Source organism: Odontesthes bonariensis, chromosome 6 (assembly GCF_027942865.1).
Source record: "Odontesthes bonariensis isolate fOdoBon6 chromosome 6, fOdoBon6.hap1, whole genome shotgun sequence".
NCBI classification, from domain to species: domain Eukaryota; kingdom Metazoa; phylum Chordata; class Actinopteri; order Atheriniformes; family Atherinopsidae; genus Odontesthes; species Odontesthes bonariensis.
The window spans coordinates 32,608,042-32,628,959 of record NC_134511.1 but is presented as its reverse complement, the minus strand read 5'-3'; the positions used below and the strand labels follow the sequence as shown (position 1 = coordinate 32,628,959).

Sequence of the window (20,918 nt, the reverse complement as noted above, 5' to 3'; positions counted from 1 at the left end):
TACAAAAGTAATTGCAAAAACATAAGTTTTTTAAATGAATGAAATACACTTTTTTGTTAGGTATATCATTAAAATGTTGCTCGCTCTTGTCAAACTTCTCTCGGTTTCTATATCCAAAATGCAGCCACACATCTGCCTTCAGAAACGACAGTGTGATGTTGGTGTTGCTGTTTCTGTCATGATTTCCCTGTACACGTTCTGTCTAACACGTGCATGGATCTAATTGCTCAATGTTGCGCGACTAGTCATTTGAAGCTAGTCTTGTGGGATTAAGCAACAAAATTCCTAACACAAAGGATACCAGAGATGGCCCATAATAAAAAATCGATTCAAGGATTTCATAAATCAGTATTGGATTTTTCAAATGAAAATCGATTCGAATTGGAAAAAAAAAAATATATATATATATATATATTTTTACCCAGCCCTGGTTTCTTATAAGATCAAAGCTCTTGAAAATGCACTGGGCACAATCTTTGAATGACAGTATATTGTCAACAGAAATGTATTATTAGACCTGAGTGCGGAATCTGCAGACAAACCTGCTTCCACTTTTATTGCTGGAATGGATATATATCCTTTTTGACAGAGGCTCTACTGTTTCTCCATAGAAGCTCAGAGCACAGAGGGAAAGATATCCTTCTGAAACAGTTGTCAGCCATTCTGTTGAGTTTCATAGAATGTGAGGTGAAACAAGAATATTGTACAGCTGTTTCCTCTCTGAGACAGAGGGAGGCATACGAAGAGCAAAAGGGAGAAAAGAGAAAGTGGGGAGGAGGAAAGGGGAGAGCAAAATAGAACTCTATGTTCTGTGATGTGCTGTGATGTAGCTGAAGCTTTAGGTCAAATGCTGCCAGTGTTTTGTGTTCATCTTCGTCTTGTCTTCCCAGTGCTCCTTTAAATTATTCACTGCCTGAAGTGTGCGATGTAGCTGCCTCCTTCTTCCCTCTTTCCTCCTTCTCTCTTCATTGCTCTGTTTCCTCCTTTCCTCTCTCATGTGACAGCTTGTTTCAATTCCACATGCACACATTTACCATCACCCACCCAGCTTTCATTACAGACTCCATCTCTCACACGCTTCCTTTCATCCTTGCTCGTCTCTCTCTAGATCCTCCTGACTGCCAGACTAGAGGGAGTCATGTCATTTTTAGGGGAGAAGCTACCAGCTGTTAGCATCAGCTCAGTGATCTCTCCAGCTTTCTTTGTGCATCTTTCTACCTCCCTCACACTCTTCAATTTTTGCCCATCCAAGATGGGCTGCCTGACAATGTTTTTAGTCCCTCTTTCATTTTGTTTTCTCATTTCACTTCTTTATTTACTGTAACTTTGCTCATTTTGCCAGGGTGAATTGTGAGATAAACCCTAAGTGAACACCTAGTCATCTGGCCATTTAGTTCTTCAGTTTAAAGATGTGTCCATCAGTGATTTCCCAAATGCCGTTCCTGTACAGAAAACCAAGGGCATGGTTGGACTTTGCTCAATCATTATATGTATTTACTATCACAAAGTTCCATCCATCCATTCTCTATAGCCGCTGAATCCGTCGGTCGGGTCGCAGGTGGGCTGGAGCCTATCCCAGCTGTCATTGGGAGAGAGGCAGGGTACACCCTGGACAGGCCGTATCACAAAGTTTTTAGCCATAATACATACCTGAGGTAGCATGCAAATGAGTGCACATGCTGGGCATCTCGATGTCTCGAAGTTTTCTTTGCAAGAAAAATGCATTTTTTGGAAAAATGTATTTGTCATTTTAATTAGCAAGATGCAAACCCCAGTGTTAAGTCATTTTTGGACAGCAAAGGTATGAGGATAACCGATGCCTCTTATGGCCACCTGAGGAGAGAGCAGAGTGAAGAGAGTAATTCATTCCCAGCTCTGGCCATTGCCACAGGACCCTCATTTGTAATTCTTACCCTGCCTACAATAACGTTTGATCATTGCAGAAGGGGAATAGGAGGAACAGGGAGGGGCAAGGGAGTCGAAGCTTTCACCCTCTCTCTTTGCTCCCCCTCCCCAGACTCCTTACCCTCCCTCTCGCAATTGCTGTCACCCCGTATGAATGCACCCTCTGGCCCAATGACAAGTCTAGCGTGAAACGCTTGGCTGCCCCCTGAAATTAGCAGTAGAGCCCCCCGGCGGCACATGCTTCTCATGACCAGCACACAGTGGGCTGCCGCCAGATTCTTTTTATTATGGCTGTGGCCTGCCAGCCCCCTGACTCTACTCCTTCTGCCTCTTCCTCCATCCCACCTCCTTCTGTTCCCTCTTCCCCCTGTGCATCGGCCAGAGCTCAGTAAACAGCATCTGTAGTGCTCATCACATTACTGTCATAGGGAGGAAAAGGAAGCAGGGAGCTGTGCTCTCTGAGGGTGTTGCTGTTATCTCTGTGTAATCTAAATGCTTTATGTGTGAACACCGATAGTATGTATATGCATATGCGCTGTGTGTACATGTCTCTGTGTGTTGGCTTGACTGGATTAGTGAGGAGAGAGAGTGAGCAGTTGCAGTACAGAGTGTGAAAGAGAGAGAAGCAGAGTAGCAGTACAAAACAACGCCTGGAGGCTCAATCTGTTCCTCACTGAGCTACATCAGTGTTAGAAACGGCGGCCCGGCCCGTGGGGAAGCCTCCATTCGCTCCATCAAACTGTCAGGCAGCCAGCAGAGCTGCACAGGGAGACTCTCAGCTGCCCCCAGGGCCAGTTCAAGTCAACATCCCATTTCCTTGCCTCCTCGCCTAATTTCTCCTATGCCCCGACTTAAATTTCCAATGCCCAGTGTCTGCCGCTGCAACTCAGCAGCACCAGGCCCAGGGCCATGTCAAAACACAGTGAGGTGCTCAGGGTTGTGCATGTGGATACGCACAAATCAGCTAAAGTCACACAATCAGCAGAGACCGGAGGAAGCAGGGGGATTTTATGAAAGACGGCACAAAAAAGAAATCTGTGGCTTTTTTTTCTCAAATATACTCGTAGCACAGTTGTGCATTCCCCTGTCCCTTCAGGTTTCTGGCAGTCTTCGTCTTTCTCTCTGAGCTGAATAAATGCTCCCTGTTCCTTCATACATCTGCCATTAGTGTCTGTTTTTCCCCTGCCAAACTACTCCAAGGATCACACAAGCAGCTCAGCCAGTTCTGTCACTCTCCCAGGGTTCTGCTGAAAGCAGAGGTTGGGGGATTTGGAGAGGACAAGCCAGTCATTTAATTTAGTGAAGAAGGGGGACTACTCTTCAAGTTTATCCACACTGCTATCACCATCAATCTGTCCATGTACCGCACCCCTGCATCCCCCTCTTCCTCCTTGACTTTACCACATACTTTGCATGGAAGTGAGGTAGAGCACTGCCAGGTCTCAGTGCTGTTTACATGGACTCTGGGTAATGTTAAAGTCTGCTTAGTTTGGCCCGAGGTCAGAACTATATCTTTCCTCACCCTGTCTTGATTTACATGGCCCCGCTGACTCTTTCCTTAAGTGTGTCAGCTCTAAACCAGAGGCCTCTGTGTATCTGGCTAATGCAAAGATCTTCCCAAGCTTGTCTTCTTCAATCCTCCCTCTCTCTCATTATCTCTGTCCTCTCTCAATAGGCCTCTGTGAAAGGAGCTTTTGCTGAAGCTGTTGCTGTTTGCACAGCCACCTCCCAGGTCCCAGGCTCAAATATGGTTTTGTGTGAGAGCCTGTCTTTGTCTGCTGGTCGATATCATTTCTGCTCAGCAGAGCTTTTTCCCTCCATCTCATTCCCTGTGGACCCTACATCTTCACTGGAATCAATTCTTTCCTAATCCAGAGCTCCCAGGCTGAACCCGGGTAATCAGCTGACTTCCGATGCCGCCTGCTGGGGAGGTCAAGGGTCAAATGGCTGTATGTATTTGATCCTGTGATCAGATCACTCAGCTAGGTTGTGCTTTAAGATACAGCTTTTGGAGTCAAGAGGAATCTCTTGTTTTTTTTTCTGTGGTATTGAGAGTTAAATGTAGTCATCCATTTGTTATTATATGAGCCAAAAAAACACAAGAATAAACAGCAAGTTCCCTGAAGTCTTTTTATTTTATTTCAATTTATTTTGTTCAATTTCATTTTATTTTTTCTCCATTTAGTTGCACAGCCATGATAAAATCCAGATTGAAGGATAATTTCCAAAAATTTCAAAGAATCCTTTTTTTGTCAGAAGGCCAGTGAGACTTTTAGATATCCCGCTAATGTTTCAGGCCCAGAAGGAGGTCCCTCGGTGGATTTAAAGTTCCACATCTATACCCCATCAGAATTTCCACAGATCCTGCATCCCAACACATCATCCAAGCATCTGCAGGAGGGAAATTGCAGGAAAAAATTGGTGTTGTTCCACCAGTATCTGCCACAGTTTTGGTCCTCATCTATCTAAATGGGCCATTACCCCCTCTGTGTGCTTTCACTGCAGGAGGTCTGCGTTTGCCAGAACTCTTCTTTTACAATCAGGGGTCTCTATGGCTTGTCCCTGGCGAAAAGTCCTCTAAGTTGATGTAATTTCTCCCACCACCATGAAGATTTATGCATTTTTGGATTGTTGGCCTATCTTTTTATTCACTTTAATAAGGGATATATTAAGCAGTTTTTGCCTCATGACATTTTTCCATTACATGGTACAGTACAGTACTGTGGGGTAAGGGACGGTGTCGTTCAAACCAGCACAGCTGTTGAAAATAGACAGTATCCCTTCGCTGTGGACAGGGTCAGCTGTTTATCGTCGCAGTGTGTATGACTGCAGCGACACAGACGAGACACACATCTTTGCTGTGTGTGTGTTTATTGCATTACACTAATTTAGCAGATGCTTTCATCAAAGCTACTTACAAGTGAAGAAGTATGAAAGAGTAAAGAGGAATTGATATGAATTGCATTTAATATGTTTACGACATGTTTTTGCTTCAGAATGGTTTGAATGTCTTTTGGAAGTGATCAAAATAAATGTGCGTTACAGAGCTTGTTGCAGACTGCAGAGAAACAGATAACATCATAGAACAAGGTAGTCTGACGTCTGCATCAACTGCTGCAGAGAGTTGTTTACACCATTTTTTCTGAACCGAACTTTGACTGGAGTTGTACCAAAAAGTACAAGTTACTTGATACTACCTGTAATGAAAAAAAAAAAAAAGGTACTGCACCATGGAATAGAAAATCACCATTACTGTTGTCAAGGTGTGAAAGTAAAATCGCAGTTACTAACGATTGAGAACTTTCTCAATTTACGTACAACTCGTCTTACAAACTTGAGATGACAGTGAGGCTTAAATGCCAGCAGCTATGGCAGCCCTTGTGTTGCTTATTTTCTCCACATTTCCTGCAGCAAGTAATGGGTGGCGATCAGTATTCAGGAAGACAGGGGCTGACGCCGTGCCAGCATATGCGTAGCCAGGCAAGTTCTTCCTCTGTTCCTCCCTCTATCTCTGAGGCAGAATTCATGGCAGACTGTCCTCTGAGTGTGACAAGTGGAGCTGTGTGATTAATTTGGCTAGTCGTTTTATTGTGCTCCGGGAGCCGCAGCACTTATTGTCTTTCCCTTGCACGTCTATCGGAATGTGCCAGAGAAAATGTCCAGGAGAAGCCAGACATCCATCCCACCCTCTCTCTTTTTTTTTTTCCCTGCTTCTTTTCTCACAGCCCTGCTTCATTTCAGGACTGAGCTACAGGGTCATCATGGGAGCCAACTCAGGTCGAGGCCTGGCTCAATCCAGGGCTGCTGGTGGAATGAATCTCCTGCCTCTGAAGTGTTGAAAGCTGTGCAAATGTCAAACGTGTCTGTCTGATGTGCTGGCTGAGGAGAGGAGGGCTGGGAGAGGAGGTGGGAAGCGAGGAGGGTGGGCTGTGGATGAGGCTGAAGCTGGTCCCCTGTTACACGCTGTAGATGGCTGCTGCCAGGTGCAGATTTTGCTGCTCGCTCCCTGCCTCAGAGTAGCTGGCCTTTTTTTCTTTATTCTTCCATTTCCTTGGTAGAGGCTTGGTTTGTCAACACAAACCACTGGGGGCCTCGCTCCTGTCAGGCAGCTTAGTGAGCAGCACATCTCTCAGATTTTAACAACGTCCCCTCTGACCGCCAAACGTGCTGTTTAGGGAGGCTTCGCTTTGGGTTTGTGGTTTTGCATTTTCACCATTTGGCTTTCTTGTACAGTCTTACTGAAGATTGCTTTCCGAGAGCAGATAGTTAAAGGAGCATTGGATGCTTGTCTTTTTGTCAGTACACGTAGACTCATACAAACATAAACCAATGCTGTATCTTTAATGTATTCCTTTCTTTGACTGGACTAAATATAATAGCCCAATAGGACAATCATATACAGTACTGACAAAATTGCTCTAACATCACTTCCATCCGCCCATGCCTTCATCTCTGTAGCATCCCGCCAGCCTGTTGTTATGGTTTTCCTCCCCATTTCCACCTGCCTTTTTTTTCCCCTGCTGTGCTGTGTCTCCGTCTCTGTCTGAGCCGTAGCTGGTATTCCTCTTAACGCTCTGCTGCAGTGCATGCTTCTTGTAAAAGGATAAGCACCATGCTGTGCTCTTTTGATATTATTTTCCTCCTCGCCAGCTCCAGCCTTATGAGGCCTCATCTCTAGTGTCATGGCTACTTCAGTAACGACAAGGCCAAGCATGTACCTAGGGAATAGACATAGCCATTTGTTCATCGCCTGGGGTTTAAACTCATCTTTAGTAACAGAGTGGAGCCCACAACCACTGTGAGTTGGAAGTCATCCTTTCAGATGCATACCAAGAATATATTAACACGGATTTTCTGACAACAGGGTTACGATGGAGTTTCTATCAGCTCTTTTCAATGTATTTCTTAGTTAGGTTGCAATTTGAGCCCAACTAGCAGTATAGAAATGGCTGGAAATGAATTTGTCTGGAATTCACAGCCTGAATGGGGAACTGATTGAAAAGAATACCACCACTTTCTTTCTTGATTTCTCGCACTCTGTCTTTTGACACTCAGTCCAAAAGTTTCTGAAGGTAGAAGAGGACATGTATAGAAATGCAAAGAATATGTTTGGTTCCCATTGTCTCATATGTGTTGGTATGCATTTAGGAGTTAACACTAAAGAGTCTTTCTCATTTTTTAATTTGCGGTCTTAAGTTGTTAACATGAGTAAACATTAACTATTTAAACGAGGAATAAAGAAAACACTTCTTTTCCATATTCCTTTATACACTCATTTTGTCAACTTGTCTGAGGCACTTGGACCAGCAAATATTTGATCTTCTCCATCTTTTTTTAGTATTTAAGAAATAGAAGAAAAAATGGAAAAAGTAAATACACCTGTGCATTTATCACCACTTATAATCCGTAGAGATACAATCAGGTCTTACAAACAGGCCAACAGAGAACTAAGAAGAGGATTACATCTTCTATTTTTTTTTTATTAAATTGATTATCCAATAATTTATTTTCCTTCTGAAGATGTTTTGCATGAGCAAATATGCCAGGGACAACCACAAATTTACACACAAAATACTTTCACAACACTTCCATCTTCCACCCATGGATAGAATCAAATAGATTTTCTTGCTTTTGGTCTTTTTTAAGAATACCTGTGTATGGTTAAGAGGAGCTCAGACATCTCTTTGAGTTATTGAGCTTCTGCTAGTGATGTAAACCCGACAGTAGACCCTCCCAAGCAGTTGAGTCACATTGTTTTTCACTTATTTCTTCTAGCAGCAAGGACTCCTGCTGTATCCCTTGTCTTGGAATAGTAGGATGAATCATGGTGCATGGACCCCCCACACACACTTGCCCCCGTTCATGTCTCCTGAGAGATCTTGACCACTGAGCCCTTGTTCTGATTACTCTCGTTACTTAATTATACGTTTGGACCCACTGCGCTCACAACAAAGGGCCGCTGTGCCTCTATTGACCCAGCTCCCGTTTCATTGTCCGCTGCTCTGACAGGGAGTCAAACAAAATAAAGAGGGTCCACTTAAATATGTTGCCACAGGGACTTAATTGACAGATTGAAGGCCGATTGTCACAAGGGACAGTCTGTCTCCCTCTGTGTGGCTCTTCGCTTGAATTGCTCCATTCCTCGTGCATGCTGCTGTGAGGTCCAGTGGGACTGTCCTGCTGCTCGACCACTTCTATTTCCACAACTTTACTATCTATTGTCTGGGGGGGAGAGAGTTAGCAGCCAAAAGCATTTAGTGATAAATGAATGTGAGAAACAGAGGCAAAGGAGCTGGATTTAAGTTGAAGAATGTGGTACTGAAAGTCGAACAAGCAGAGTCACAGAGAGTTATTGACTTTACCTTCACATAAGATGAATGTAATTCCTAGAATTTGTGTGAATTTGATTTAATTTTAATTTTTTGTTATTTTCTTAAAAGGATTTCTTAGGGTCAACATTCCAGAAATGAAGGATTTGGGCCCTACAGTGTTCTCATTATCTGTTTGTCAGTGACATGGTCTGACTTTTTTTCCCCATCTTCTCAAGATATTAAGCCTGTTTAACACACTGTTTAACAGAAATTTCAAGTGTCAAAGCCAAACCACTTCACTTTTTGACGAACTAGAAAGTAGTTTGGCTTTTGACCATGCTAGTCAAGGCACATATCAGAAAACAGTTTTTACTTCGAAAACTCTTTTTACTCAGTTCCTTCATCCCTGTTGGAATCTTACATACAAATTAAAGACTGGCTTGTCACAAGACAGATTTGAAATACCACTCTTAATAGGCAGTGTGCTGGAGAATTCAAAGAACCTTAGCTCTCTGTGTCCTTGAGATGCTATCGTCCAATTTTAAAGTACACTCAAAGGGCTAAATGACAAGCCACAGCTGAATGCAAAATCGCTTAACAGGCTCTTTATAATAGCACCTTGTGTATAATAGTCTTCGTTTTTTCATCTTCTGCAAATTTACAGCATTGAATTCGTGACAAAAACACCAGAATGGTTTTCTGTGCGGCTGTGCCTCTTTTGAAACTTGAAAAACTCTCTTTGACTACCACACTCTCTTTTCCCTCTTCATCCTGTGCTGTTTGTACTGAGAGCTGACAGTGAGTGAGAGGTTGCACACAAAAATAACATCTGCAGTGATTATGCTATGTGGGGGAGCCAAATGAATACTTCTTTACGTTCCCTGTGTCTGTCTGTTTTCTATTACAGTGTGACAGCGAGAGTGACATTGACGACAAGGTAAGACCGCTTTTTCTGTGTTTATTCACAAACTATATGTGGGCTGGGAGCTGTGAATAGCAACATTTGAGCTCTCAAGTAAAGAAGGAAGACAGTCAAAGTGTGTTGTTAGCAAAAAAAAAAAGAAAACGAGGGGAGGAGAGGGGTTGGTGCTCCGATCGCTGTTGATCATCCACATTTCACACAAAAATGCTAAATGTGGCTCACAATGAAGCTAACTTTCTTTTTTGTGTAAAAAGTTTTTTTTTTTGGCATATTTGGCCTGCATATATATTACATCAACATGGTCGCCAGGAAAATACATGTTATTTTACATTCCTTGGAACCAGAAATGCTTACAGTATCCATGTCTAATCTGTAGGTATTTTACTTTGTTTGCTTTTATTCCCCGCACGTGTATAGTGTCTACATCTATTTTACTCTTTTCATAAATTACTTTTAGTTCTTGCGTGAATATCAGCTTTATTGATCAAGAAATAAGGACCTATTGGGAAATAGCATGGGTAGGTGAATGGCTCTAACACATAGGCTTTCAGCTGACATACCCATGTTTGACTTAAGCAGGAAACTGTTATTCTTTATTAACCTGTGGTAAGTGCTATTTTCCCCACCTCTTGATTAAGTTCCTAAAATATAATAACTTCTCAAGATCAGGAAACAAAATATCTGGTTATGGTTCACTTAAATACTCGCAGAGTTGTAGGCTTGTAGACATGCATTGCTAATTGTCGAATACCTTTGTAGGTAGTGAACGTATTCCTGCTTTCCAGAAACATACAGTGACACTGTATTTTCCTTGAGATTTGTTTGGTTACATATGTTCTTTAGCAAATGGCACATAAAGTGTATGTGTCTCTACATTTATTCTTATCCAGCAGCTCTCATCACCTCTATCTGCTTGTTTTCCTAAGATGCTAGATAGGAATATCTTGAGTTTGTGCTTCATAAGTTGTCATTTCAGTTAAACATTTAATGGTCAAGGAGTTAACCATTCTAAAAATAGAGAAGGTTGTTTCATAGAGTGAATTAGATTATGTGTGTCTCTCTTTTTAACCTAATTAAAGATGGGAGGGAAAATGTCATTTTTGCACGAGTGAAGTAAAAAGGAATTTCCACATGCAACAGTCTGCAAACTAACTTTCCCGATATCTGGGTGTGCATAGAAACGTCAATACTATTTTAGCAGTGACGTTACTATTCGGCAACTTGCCAGATGAAATCTATAAGTTTCAGCTTTGTGTATTTGTTTGTTGCAGACTTAGAGGTGGTAGGCTGATGGCAGCCACCTGTTTACAAGATGAAACACCTTTGGGGAACCTCACACATTCTAATTCCTCTACAGATTAGTAATTACCCCCTGGTAAATGAATAAGATAGCATGCCTAATCTTCTGTAAGCTTAGCTTCCAGTACTGTGGAAATGTGTGCAACTCTCACCCTATAAATAATACATTGATAACAGGTACAATTTGCATTAACTGTAGGTTGGCAAGTCAATGGGCTTTTATCTCTACGTAGAAACGACAGGAAACCAAGAGTGCTTGCCAGTTGACGCGATGGAGGGACATAGTAGCCTTGTCAGCTTCCATAGAGCTACGCGGCATCACTGTCTGGGGTTAGAGAGGGAAATAAAATGGGAGAAATGGTTTAAGATTATTTCCTTTATTAGGATTTGTTTTCCTTCAGTTACTTCAGACGTATAATAGTTCTTAACGGTTTCACAAATTTGATGTTTATTAGTATAAAGGTTGAATTGTCCTAATTAACATAATTCTACCTAAGGAAAGAGAACAGAAATAAAAACAAACTAATCTGGCAGGTTTGCAGAAACTCAGCTGTGTTTCTTATGGTTGGTGAGTTGTCAGACTGTTCAGAAAAAGAGCTTTCTTTTTCATGGGATATTGAATAAACATTTCTAAATAACACTTCTGCTTTTAAACACTCTTGACTGCATCAGTATTGCCTTTATATTAGCCTAGTTGCTATACAGTACATGAACCTTGCCTTGAGTGGGCTAACTGCAAGGTAACTTTAAGCTCTGTTATTATTTAAATGTAACAGCTGAATCATTGCTAGATAAGAGACTGTTTACAATCAGTATATGTGTGATGTGAAAATGTTCTTTGTTGTGGCACTTGCTTCATTTCAAGATTGCGGTTCATTTTCAGTCAACAAACTCCTTTTGGCAGTAGCTTATTGTATTTTGGCTTGTGAAACATCTATAAGGAATAGTAATGTACAAATGTCTCAATAATTACAAGTTACTTTACACTCACACATTGAGACACAATACTTAAAGCATTGTGCTGTCTGAGAAAAAAATAACTACTCTCTTAACACGAAATCAAGACTACAAATAAGAACTCTAAACTATTAGCAGTGAAACAGTATTGCAAGTGAAAAACGTAAATGAAAGTTACCATTAACCATGTTAATTCCAATCTGCTTCAGCGATATTTACTCTCTCTTCAAGCGTTGCTCTCATTTCTTACTCTCTATTCTCGTTCCAAAAGTTGTCATTCTTGTTACTTAAAACATAGGTTGGCAAAGCTATGTGGGGTTCATTATTGCTTTAATGTATAATTTTTTGAAACTACACCAATGAGGTGAATGTATTTTACAAGAGGGCTAAATAAAAAAAGAACATCTGGAAAAGGAGTATAGCAGGAATGACATTTTCATTCCCTCAGCAACACATATTATCATAATTAAAGTGATGAGAATTGCGAGTCACCCATATCAAATTACTGAGGAGAGAAGAATGGGCAAAAATGATTTGACAGGCCATCACCAAAAGCAGAAAAAAAATTAGGGAAAAAAAGGGTTTCATGAGGAGAGAGACAAACACTGTCATTTGTAATTCCGTGTACTCAGGATAGCTTGACAGTGATAATTTCCCACAACCTTTTGCTATAACAGGTGCCAGCTCTCCTGTATCTATCCAGTGAAAATAAAGACTCCTTTCATATCAGATTACCAGCCACCTGAACACCCACATTTGTCAGGATTTCACAGATTAAGTTAATTAGAATATTGCTTCCAGGTGTGCCTCCGGGGTGCAATCAGTTACAGTGTATTTGAATAACAGTGATGAGTTGCTACAGCAAAGTCAGTTTAGATTGCTGCACGTTGAGAAGCTTGCTTATTTCAAACCAACGCTTGAGACAGCGTGCATTGATGTGTTTCCAGCACATGTCAGACTTGAATTCTTTGGAGTTTGCCAGGTCACCTCCAGTTTTGTGTGAATAGGAACACAGCCTTGAGAATACAAGCAATCATGTCTTTCACTTGTTTGGTTCCTCATCATTGTTACTCTTGACAGACCTGCGATCTCATGTCCACTATTACATGATTATGGACAATAAGAGCCATTCACGATACATTTAAAAGAAATAGCCTTGACTTTGGATTTCCTTTATATTTGTACCCTGCAAGAAAACACGCAAAAAAAAGGATTTATTCTGGAGAATAATCTTTTTTTGTTGTTGTTATTGAAGCAACAGTAATGTTTTTGTATAGAGCAGTGGAAATGTAAATGGTTAGTTCCTTTGCTATAAAGAAATTCAGTGTTTTTAGTCATGCCATGTAATGGAAGTATGTTAATCAACTACATTTTAACTTTGATCAAATACTTTAAGAAACTGAAAGGTGCAATATATAATTTTTTTTTTCTTTCACTGTCTGTTAGTTGTTATGTCTGTTATTGCTGGTGCAAGTTGTTCATTGGCATCAGTTGCTACTTCCTGTTAGCATCTAGTGGGACTTAAAAAAAATATATTTTTCAAAAATGTCATCTGCAGAATGACACAGGAGGAACCTAACTATGACATAGGCTGATGAAACGTCTCCCAAAACTGAGTGAGTTCTTACTCGTAAGACAGGCATGTGTAATGCAGACAGATCAAGATGTGTGTTTGAATGAACTTATGTATGAAGTCATTTGCTATGACTGAGCAGAGGAGTGTTTAAAATCAATATTGATCCATAGAATCATGGGTTCTGCAGCGGTTTGCAGCTTGAGTGTTGCCTCTGTGAAAGAGATTAGTACAGAAGTAGTGTTTATACTTCCACATTTTCAAGGTGTCACCAGGAACTAAGGTTTGCACGGATAGAGATTAAGTAATGTAGCCCTCGTAAAAAAAAAAATGTCTCAAAACTGACCACAAACACAGCAACAGAATGATAATCAGGGAAGCATCTGAATCCCTTTCTTTCTTTAACAACTGTGGCTTCATAGATAACATTGGAAACTAATCGAGGACAGCATCAACAGGACACTTTATGTTGTATTACATGGATGAGGTGAAAAAACAACATTTGATTCAGGGTTTTGTGTTTTGTAGTTCGTTGCATTTTTGCAGCAAAACCTTTCTTCCCAGTGGTGGTGTGGACAATATTCTGATGTGTTTGCATGAAAAATAAGACCAAGGCTTATGTGTAGACTTTATCAGGACATTCCAGTGAAATTATTATTTTTTCTGTAATTTGTTAATATCTGGACAAAACAATTACAGTGGGCTAATTGTTTTGAAAGTTGGTTATGTGCATCAGAGCACTGAAGAAAAATAACAAGTTGTCGATTCCAACTCTAGCAATATTCTAAAGCCATTTTGTCTTCCATAAGAAAATCAAGCCATGTAAGTAATGGTGGTTTATCTCTATAATATGAGCAGGCCAAAGTAACCGGTTCTATCAGTGCCACTGTATGTGCACGTGGTTCTGATATCACAAAGCCATGCTGTGTTGTTCATGTTTCAGCTATGAGGTTGGCTACATGTTCTACAAAGTAAACTCTGTGAGTAAGATCACATATGATAGCTGGAAATGGTGGCTTATAACAAAAAGTACAGAATTTTAAAATCTAAATCTTTAAAGACGTTTTTTTTTCTCATACTAAATAACATTTAATCATCAAAACAAGGTAAAAATAATTTATGTATTTTGAGCTGTTGACAGCATATTTTTAGATGTATGATGTAATGTAGAGATTTCTTTCGGAATTGTATGCAAATTAGCATAATTATTGATATATCTAATGTTATTATTATTATTATTGAATTGTATGTTATTTGTATATATTAAACATACAATTTTAGAAAAATTGCAATACAAAAAAGTAATAAACTGGGAGATTTTCATGGTGATACCATCTATCAATTTTCTATATCCATTTTATCCAATTAGGGTCGCTGGAGCCTATCCCAGCTGCAAAAACCAGGATACTCCCTGGATAAGTCCTCAGACATTCATTAGGCCAACACTGAGACAAACAAGACAAACTATGTACTCTCACAATTTAGAATCATCATCCACAAGTTCCATGACATTCATAACATTTCCCTGCTTGCTGTCATGTTGTCTCTGTTAGAATTAATGAATGTAAAGACTGAAGTACTAGAAGAGCAGTGGTGGTGTGAGTAAAAGAGAAAATCAATTTTCTTAAAAGAAAAGTCCTAAACCACAAAGCAAAAGTAAGCTTGAACGTAGATGGATGCCTTTTTTTTCTTCCTGTTGAGGATTCATTGATGAATGCTAGTAAAGAATAGTTGCTAGCTATGATGTGTGCTGGGCAACTTTTTCATTTCTGGCCATATGTATTTATATTGAAAAAGAAGGAGAAAACTTGTCTTTAATTGTGCTGGACAAATAGTGCCTGATTTCAGTTGAAATGTACAGGAACTGCCCCACTAGCAAAAGCCCTCCTGTTACCTGATAACAGATGACATGCAATTCAATAACCAATAACCAAAAACCAATGAATAGTTTATAATTTATTTATTTTCTGAGACTCTCTTTTGACTATTTAGCATGAAAAATACTTTTCCCTTATTACTTTGTAATAAGGGAAAAGTATTTTTCATGCGGTTACTCATTTAATTGATTAAATAATCAATAGAATATCTGAATACCAAAATAGTCGTTTGCTGCAGCCCTACTGGCAATTTTGCTGACTTGTTGTAGCAGGAGCCTTTTCTAAATTGTCACCTCTGACAGAGTCTGACTTGTGGTTTCCTTCTATGTAGCTTATTGCTAGCTTTGATGTTAGCTGTAATTTTATATCCTCATTTGTAAGTCGCTTTGGATAAAAGCGTCTGCTAAATGCATAAACATAAACATAAATGATGTGTCCTCCAGACACGCAGCATTGAGAGAAATAACTTCTATGCAAGCTGCAAACCATTGCATATACATATATGTATACACTGCAGGGCAGTTATATTTCTATCCATAAGCTAAAGCATACTTTACATAATGTCATGCTTAGCATCTGTGTTCCTCTTCACAGTTTCAGCCTACTACAACTAAGCAAGTATCGTCATTGTACATTCTGCACACACATCAAACATAATGTTTTAGCCAAGATCATTAGATGCTTGTAGGGCAGTGAGGCTTGCAGTAGACTTATAAGACAGCCAAGAGTGTGAGTCTGCCTTTTGTCAGTGAAAAAAAAGGTAAACACAGCTATGGCTGAAGCTCTTGGAAAGTAAACATCAGGAGCCACTGTTAAAACAGAAATATATGTATGTATTGATAAAAGTGATTTCAGAATATCAGGCATATATAGAAGAAACAACAGCGACCTTTCTTCTGCACTATTTTCATTTGTACCTTGAGTGTGTCCACGCACCCTTTAATTAACGTGCAATTACATGATCCCAATATTGCTTCTTAAAAAAAGATTTATGAAACGGTTTGATTGTGTAATGGTGATATATGCATGGTGTCACAATGTGATTGAATAGTATGATATGTATCATTTATCATGTATTATGGATATGTGTTTGATATATCATGTTCATTTCTCTTTTGAATATTCAACAGGATTGGTTAAATGGTTTCAATTGGCAAGAAAGGATCGTGTCGACAATTGATTTTTTTCTTCTTCATATTCTCCTGTTTGACACGACATCAGGAACCTCATAAAGCTTAGCTAAAGATTTCACCATCAGTGTCATAACAGCAGATATTATTCAAACAGTTTTTTCCACAACTAAATTGAAAACCTTTTTCCATCCCACCTATAATCAATAAGTCAGCCAATTTTGCCAACCTTTGCTTCAAATAAAGACAGTGGTTTTCTTTCATTGATGAGGCAGAGAAAGAAATAAAGTGGGATTTATTCCCTCTCAGTTTGTTCATGCACTCTTGTGCACTGTCATTCTATCTCCATTAGATCCCACTTCTCCATTCTAGCTGGCTTCTCCATTTCCTCTATATTCTTTCTCCTATGTGAATATTACCGTGGCTATCTGTCTGGATGTGAAATGGCAGCGCCCCAGTGTCAGGTGAATTACCATCGACACCACAGCATCAATATAGCCACGGCAGAGGACACCCAGGTCGACTAATTCTATTTGGTCCTATTTGCCGAGCAGTCACTCAACAGAAAGTGTATCTGTCTCTGAGGGAGTCTCCGACGACCATCGCCACATCCTGTCTGTGAGCTCCTTTATAGCTCTGGTGTACACGTCTGCCATGGCAGCACACAGGCCTTGATTGACATATTAATTCCTCTTTTACCTCCTTATCTTCCTCCAGTTTGCCGAATGAATGCCGTATCACCACATCCAAGCGTCTTTACTGGCTTATCCGTAATGGCTTGTCAGCTAGTGGCATCCTCCCAATTGATATATTGGGGGTATGCCTTGTATAGCTAGCTGTGCGCCAGCAAAGAAAAAAATCAAGAAGTTGCTGTTGGGATTTTAATATATCCCTTAACACTTCGACAGCAATCACCTATCCATTTTTTTTCTTTTAAAATTTTTTCCTCATTTTGTATCTGCTCCTTTTAATTTACGGCCTGCTCCATAGATGGCATTGCCAGTGTTCTTTACCACTTCGCCTCCATTGCCATCCTCTGAAAGGGAAACATTAATATATATATAAGGGGAACACTAATATATATTCATGTAGTGAAGGTTTGTGCCCCCTCCTACATACTCTTCCCCAACCCATGCGGCTTTGTGGGATCCAGACTGGTCTCTTAGAGTCATCATATTCTATAACAAACAGGCCACCCACCAGGCCACTGACAACCTTAACATGTTTTTTACAGACAGAAAAAATGGATCAGCTTAATGTTTCGACACAAGTGATCATCCGTCCTCATCTCTTTAATGAAATTAGATTAAGTGCACCTGGGAAAGAGCTGAGAAAGCAGAATGCCTCAACACCTCCTTTAATCTAAAACCAATTTGCCAGTAATATTCCTTTCCCCCCAGCTTGGGATTCGTCTGCCCTGATTCAAAATGGAGGAAGAACGAGATGAGACCAGAGCTGACTGGTTGCATTCAGCTCCCCACAGGCTCTGTGAAATTAGAACTGACACCAGCAACACAGACCTTAATATGGAGATGTCATTTTTCTCCTCTTGCCTTTGTCTTTTTTTTCTCACTGTTTCCTTCTCTCATTCTTTTTTCTCCTTACTTCCTCCCATAGAAAAAGGGCGGAATACCAAATGTCTTACAACTGTAAGCATTAATCATTACCCCCTAACATCACTTATGTTTAGAGGTAAATATTAAGATTAGAGTTATGGAGCAAATAATGAAGACTTCAAACTTTGCAGATTGGCCAAATGAAGTATGCTATCCATTAGGTGGTCTTATGACATTCCTCCCATCAAGATTACAATAAACCTGGAAACACTTACCTCTTTGATTTATATTGGGCTGTTTGCAACATGGTCTCATTTATGGTCAGCTCCAACTCTTGTGTGCTCAACTGGCTAATGTTTTTTTTTTTTTTTTTTGAATATGTGTAGTTGTCAAGCAGTGCATCTGTTGTAGATTTAGCGCACAAGCATGTGGAGATCAGGGAGTGCATTTGATTTTGCCTCTGAAGTAAAGAAGGGCGTCCTTCGTCTCAGCAGTATGTGATCTGTATATGCGTTAGTAGGTGTGTGTGTGTGTGCGTGTGCACACGCTTGGAGGCAAGTGAGTATAAGGCCATGCATAGCTGTGAAAACCAGCCCCAGTGAATGTTGGGAAGAAGAGGCGTGATGACAGAAAAAGACTTGAAGCTTCTGCAGGGCCAGCCAGCAGACACAGTCAACTGACATCAGCAAAGACAGCTTGTCAGTAACAATGCATGTCATACAGCAATGCAGGGACAGTCAACATAGCCGTGGCGTCATTGATGTGGCATCCAGTACCCCGGTCCAGATTCTCTCTTAAAGGTTAGCACCGATGTTGGCATTGCAGATGAAAATAGAAAGATTGTGGCAAACAAAACTACCCCAGCCACTCAGAACAAGAGAGGTGTGAAAATACAACGTGGCATCAGCACTCAATGCACAATCTTCTTTCACTTACTGCCTTTGCTCAGGGAGTGTTTATGTTGGCATTGTTAATGGAACATCCCTTTGTTCTGTTAAAGTCAAAATGCAGACTCCATTCTGTCTTTACCCTGCTAACTGAGAAAATCCTCTCACCACTCAGCCACGTTCAAAAGCTTGTGATCATTGTTATTGAGGGAGTTATTGTTGCCTCAATGAACACCAGGTGTAGGTTTTTTCTCACTGTGAAGTAGATCCATTTTAAGGGTGGTTTTCTTCAAACACTGTTTTTTTCCCACCTAAGAGTCCTGGTTCTGTAATAGAAGAGTTTTCAGCAATGGCCAGGTGAAACGCTTGATTGAACAATTTTCTGCTAGAGATCTCCTTAGTTCAATGATACGGCGATGAAGAAAACACGGCACACCATATCAAACAAGACAAGCTGTGAGGTTTTACACAAGCTGTGTGTCACACTGCATCTAACTGTTAATGTATCTGTCGAACATTACTTGTACTTTGGAAATGAATGATACGCATATACTGCACTATTTTCGGTCACAAAGTCATTTTTTATGTCCCTGCTTTTAATGACTTTAAAAGTTAAAATAAAAAGTGCACATCTGCTGTCATTAATAAAATGCACGTATGTAAGTTTAGAATGCAAAGTAGAAATAAAATGACTAATCTGTAGAGGGTTGTAGCTTTTATTGGTAGCATAACTTAATTTTCCTTTCAAAATAATCAGATTACAAACATAAAACTTGCGTGATATAGTTAATTTAGGTAAAAATCTTTTTGTGGATACTAAGCCTTGAATGAAGCTCTATTACAGACATTAATCCACACCCACTTAATAACGAGTGAAGCATAACAAGTCATGATGGCAGGAATCTCAATGCATTTGTGTTGTACAATGTTCAGCATGCAGCTAAACTGACTTACTTAATTCTAAATGTCCATCCACTGCTCTTGAAACCAGCATGGCACAATATTCATTGTTTTTCAAATGGCCTGTGTTTGACTAACAATCCAAAGACTATATACATTTTTCCACATGAGTGATAAAAGTAAAATTGACTCCATATTGGGTACAGATGGTCTGTGGAAGGAGGAAAAGACACAAATGTTTTTGTGTGTGCGGATGTAAGATTTGAGCGTTTCTGATCGTGCATAAACACAATGCCTAAGTGGGTTTTTATTCAATAAACATGGCTGGACTGTAATTACTTACACATTTCTTCTGGCTGGAAAGCCAAGACAGACTTTGTGCACATTAGAGTTGGCGCGCTGAGACTCATGTCTGTCCCTGCCTTGGCTTGTCTGCAGAAGACTTCTTAATGCAAGAGGACTGGCTTTTCCTCCAAAACAAATGGCATATGCAATCAGGGATAAATTTAGAATTCCCTTGTTGTAATTAGGAATCTGTGCCATTGTGGATAATATTTCCCTGAAGAAGTGTTGCTTCCTCTTTGGCCAGGAATATATAAGTAAATGGAGTTTAGGTCCACTGTGGCTAAGAAAAGAATGTTTAGTGAGCCTCAATTCACTTTTCAGACAAAGAGTCCAGTCAACATTGGGTTAGCCATATTTTTTGTAGAAATCTTATAAGAAATATCAACACACATTAATCAACAAGTCACAGGTGAAAGATTTCTGCTGAGGCCAAACTTCATAACCTTGCGTCTTTATGTTTAGGATCATCTGCAGCTCTCATAATGGTGATGATGGACAATAAAAGAAGTGAGCAATGAGCCGCTCTCCCACCCACTAAGAGAAACATAGTCCATCTTTCTTTTGCTAACCACTTGAGCATCTCCAAGTCAATCTAAACACTCAGATGCCTGTGGCTGTGTTGGTGACTGCCAGACCTCAAGCCCTGCAGGTCCTCACGTCACTTGGGCTCTGGAGGGAACTTTCGGTGGGCAAACGTGCATGTGATGTGGAAAGTCGAGAACCCCAGAGAGTACACTGAGATCAGGCCCAAACACACACAGGGGCCAGCTGCTTTCAATTAAACCAGAAACCCCAACCATGGCAGTCCCTGATGCGCACAACCAGGCTACTTTGATCTGCACCAGCGAGGGGAGAAGGTACAGAGGCTACAAGGATTACAGAAAAAAAAAGATTATTACATTCTGCATAAAAGCTAGGATGGACATCATGGGCTGAAGCGAGGACTGCAGCAGCTGACCAGGAGAAGTGGAAGTGCTCTGTGAAGGCCTTATGTGCCACAAGGCACGAAGTGGATAGGTAACAGGTAACAGCATAAAAGTTAACAGCCATTTTTAGGTTTGAGGGCAGAAGGAGCAAGATGTTAATGACCGCTGTCAATCATGTCCTTTTGACAGTTATTTTCCCTTCTCCCTATAATTTTGGTTTGTTTTAATTAGTGAGCACACCTGCCCTCTCTCCCAAATTAACTGTGGAACACTACTGTTGCAGTTTATTTGGGCACTGAAGGCCATTTTTTAATCATTCAGGGCACATGG

General features: G+C 40.3%; 1 protein-coding gene across 9 annotated transcripts in view; it reads left to right on the top strand.

Moving 5' to 3' along the window:
• The window catches only part of fbrsl1 (fibrosin-like 1), a 282,772-nt gene that overhangs the window by 184,722 nt on the left and 77,132 nt on the right, over window positions 1-20,918 (top strand). For all 9 annotated transcript variants that reach the window (XM_075468377.1, XM_075468381.1, XM_075468380.1 and 6 more), the window contains one exon: window positions 9,124-9,153. In XM_075468377.1, coding sequence (XP_075324492.1) covers window positions 9,124-9,153 — 30 coding nt within the window. The remainder of the gene's footprint in view (window positions 1-9,123; window positions 9,154-20,918) is intronic.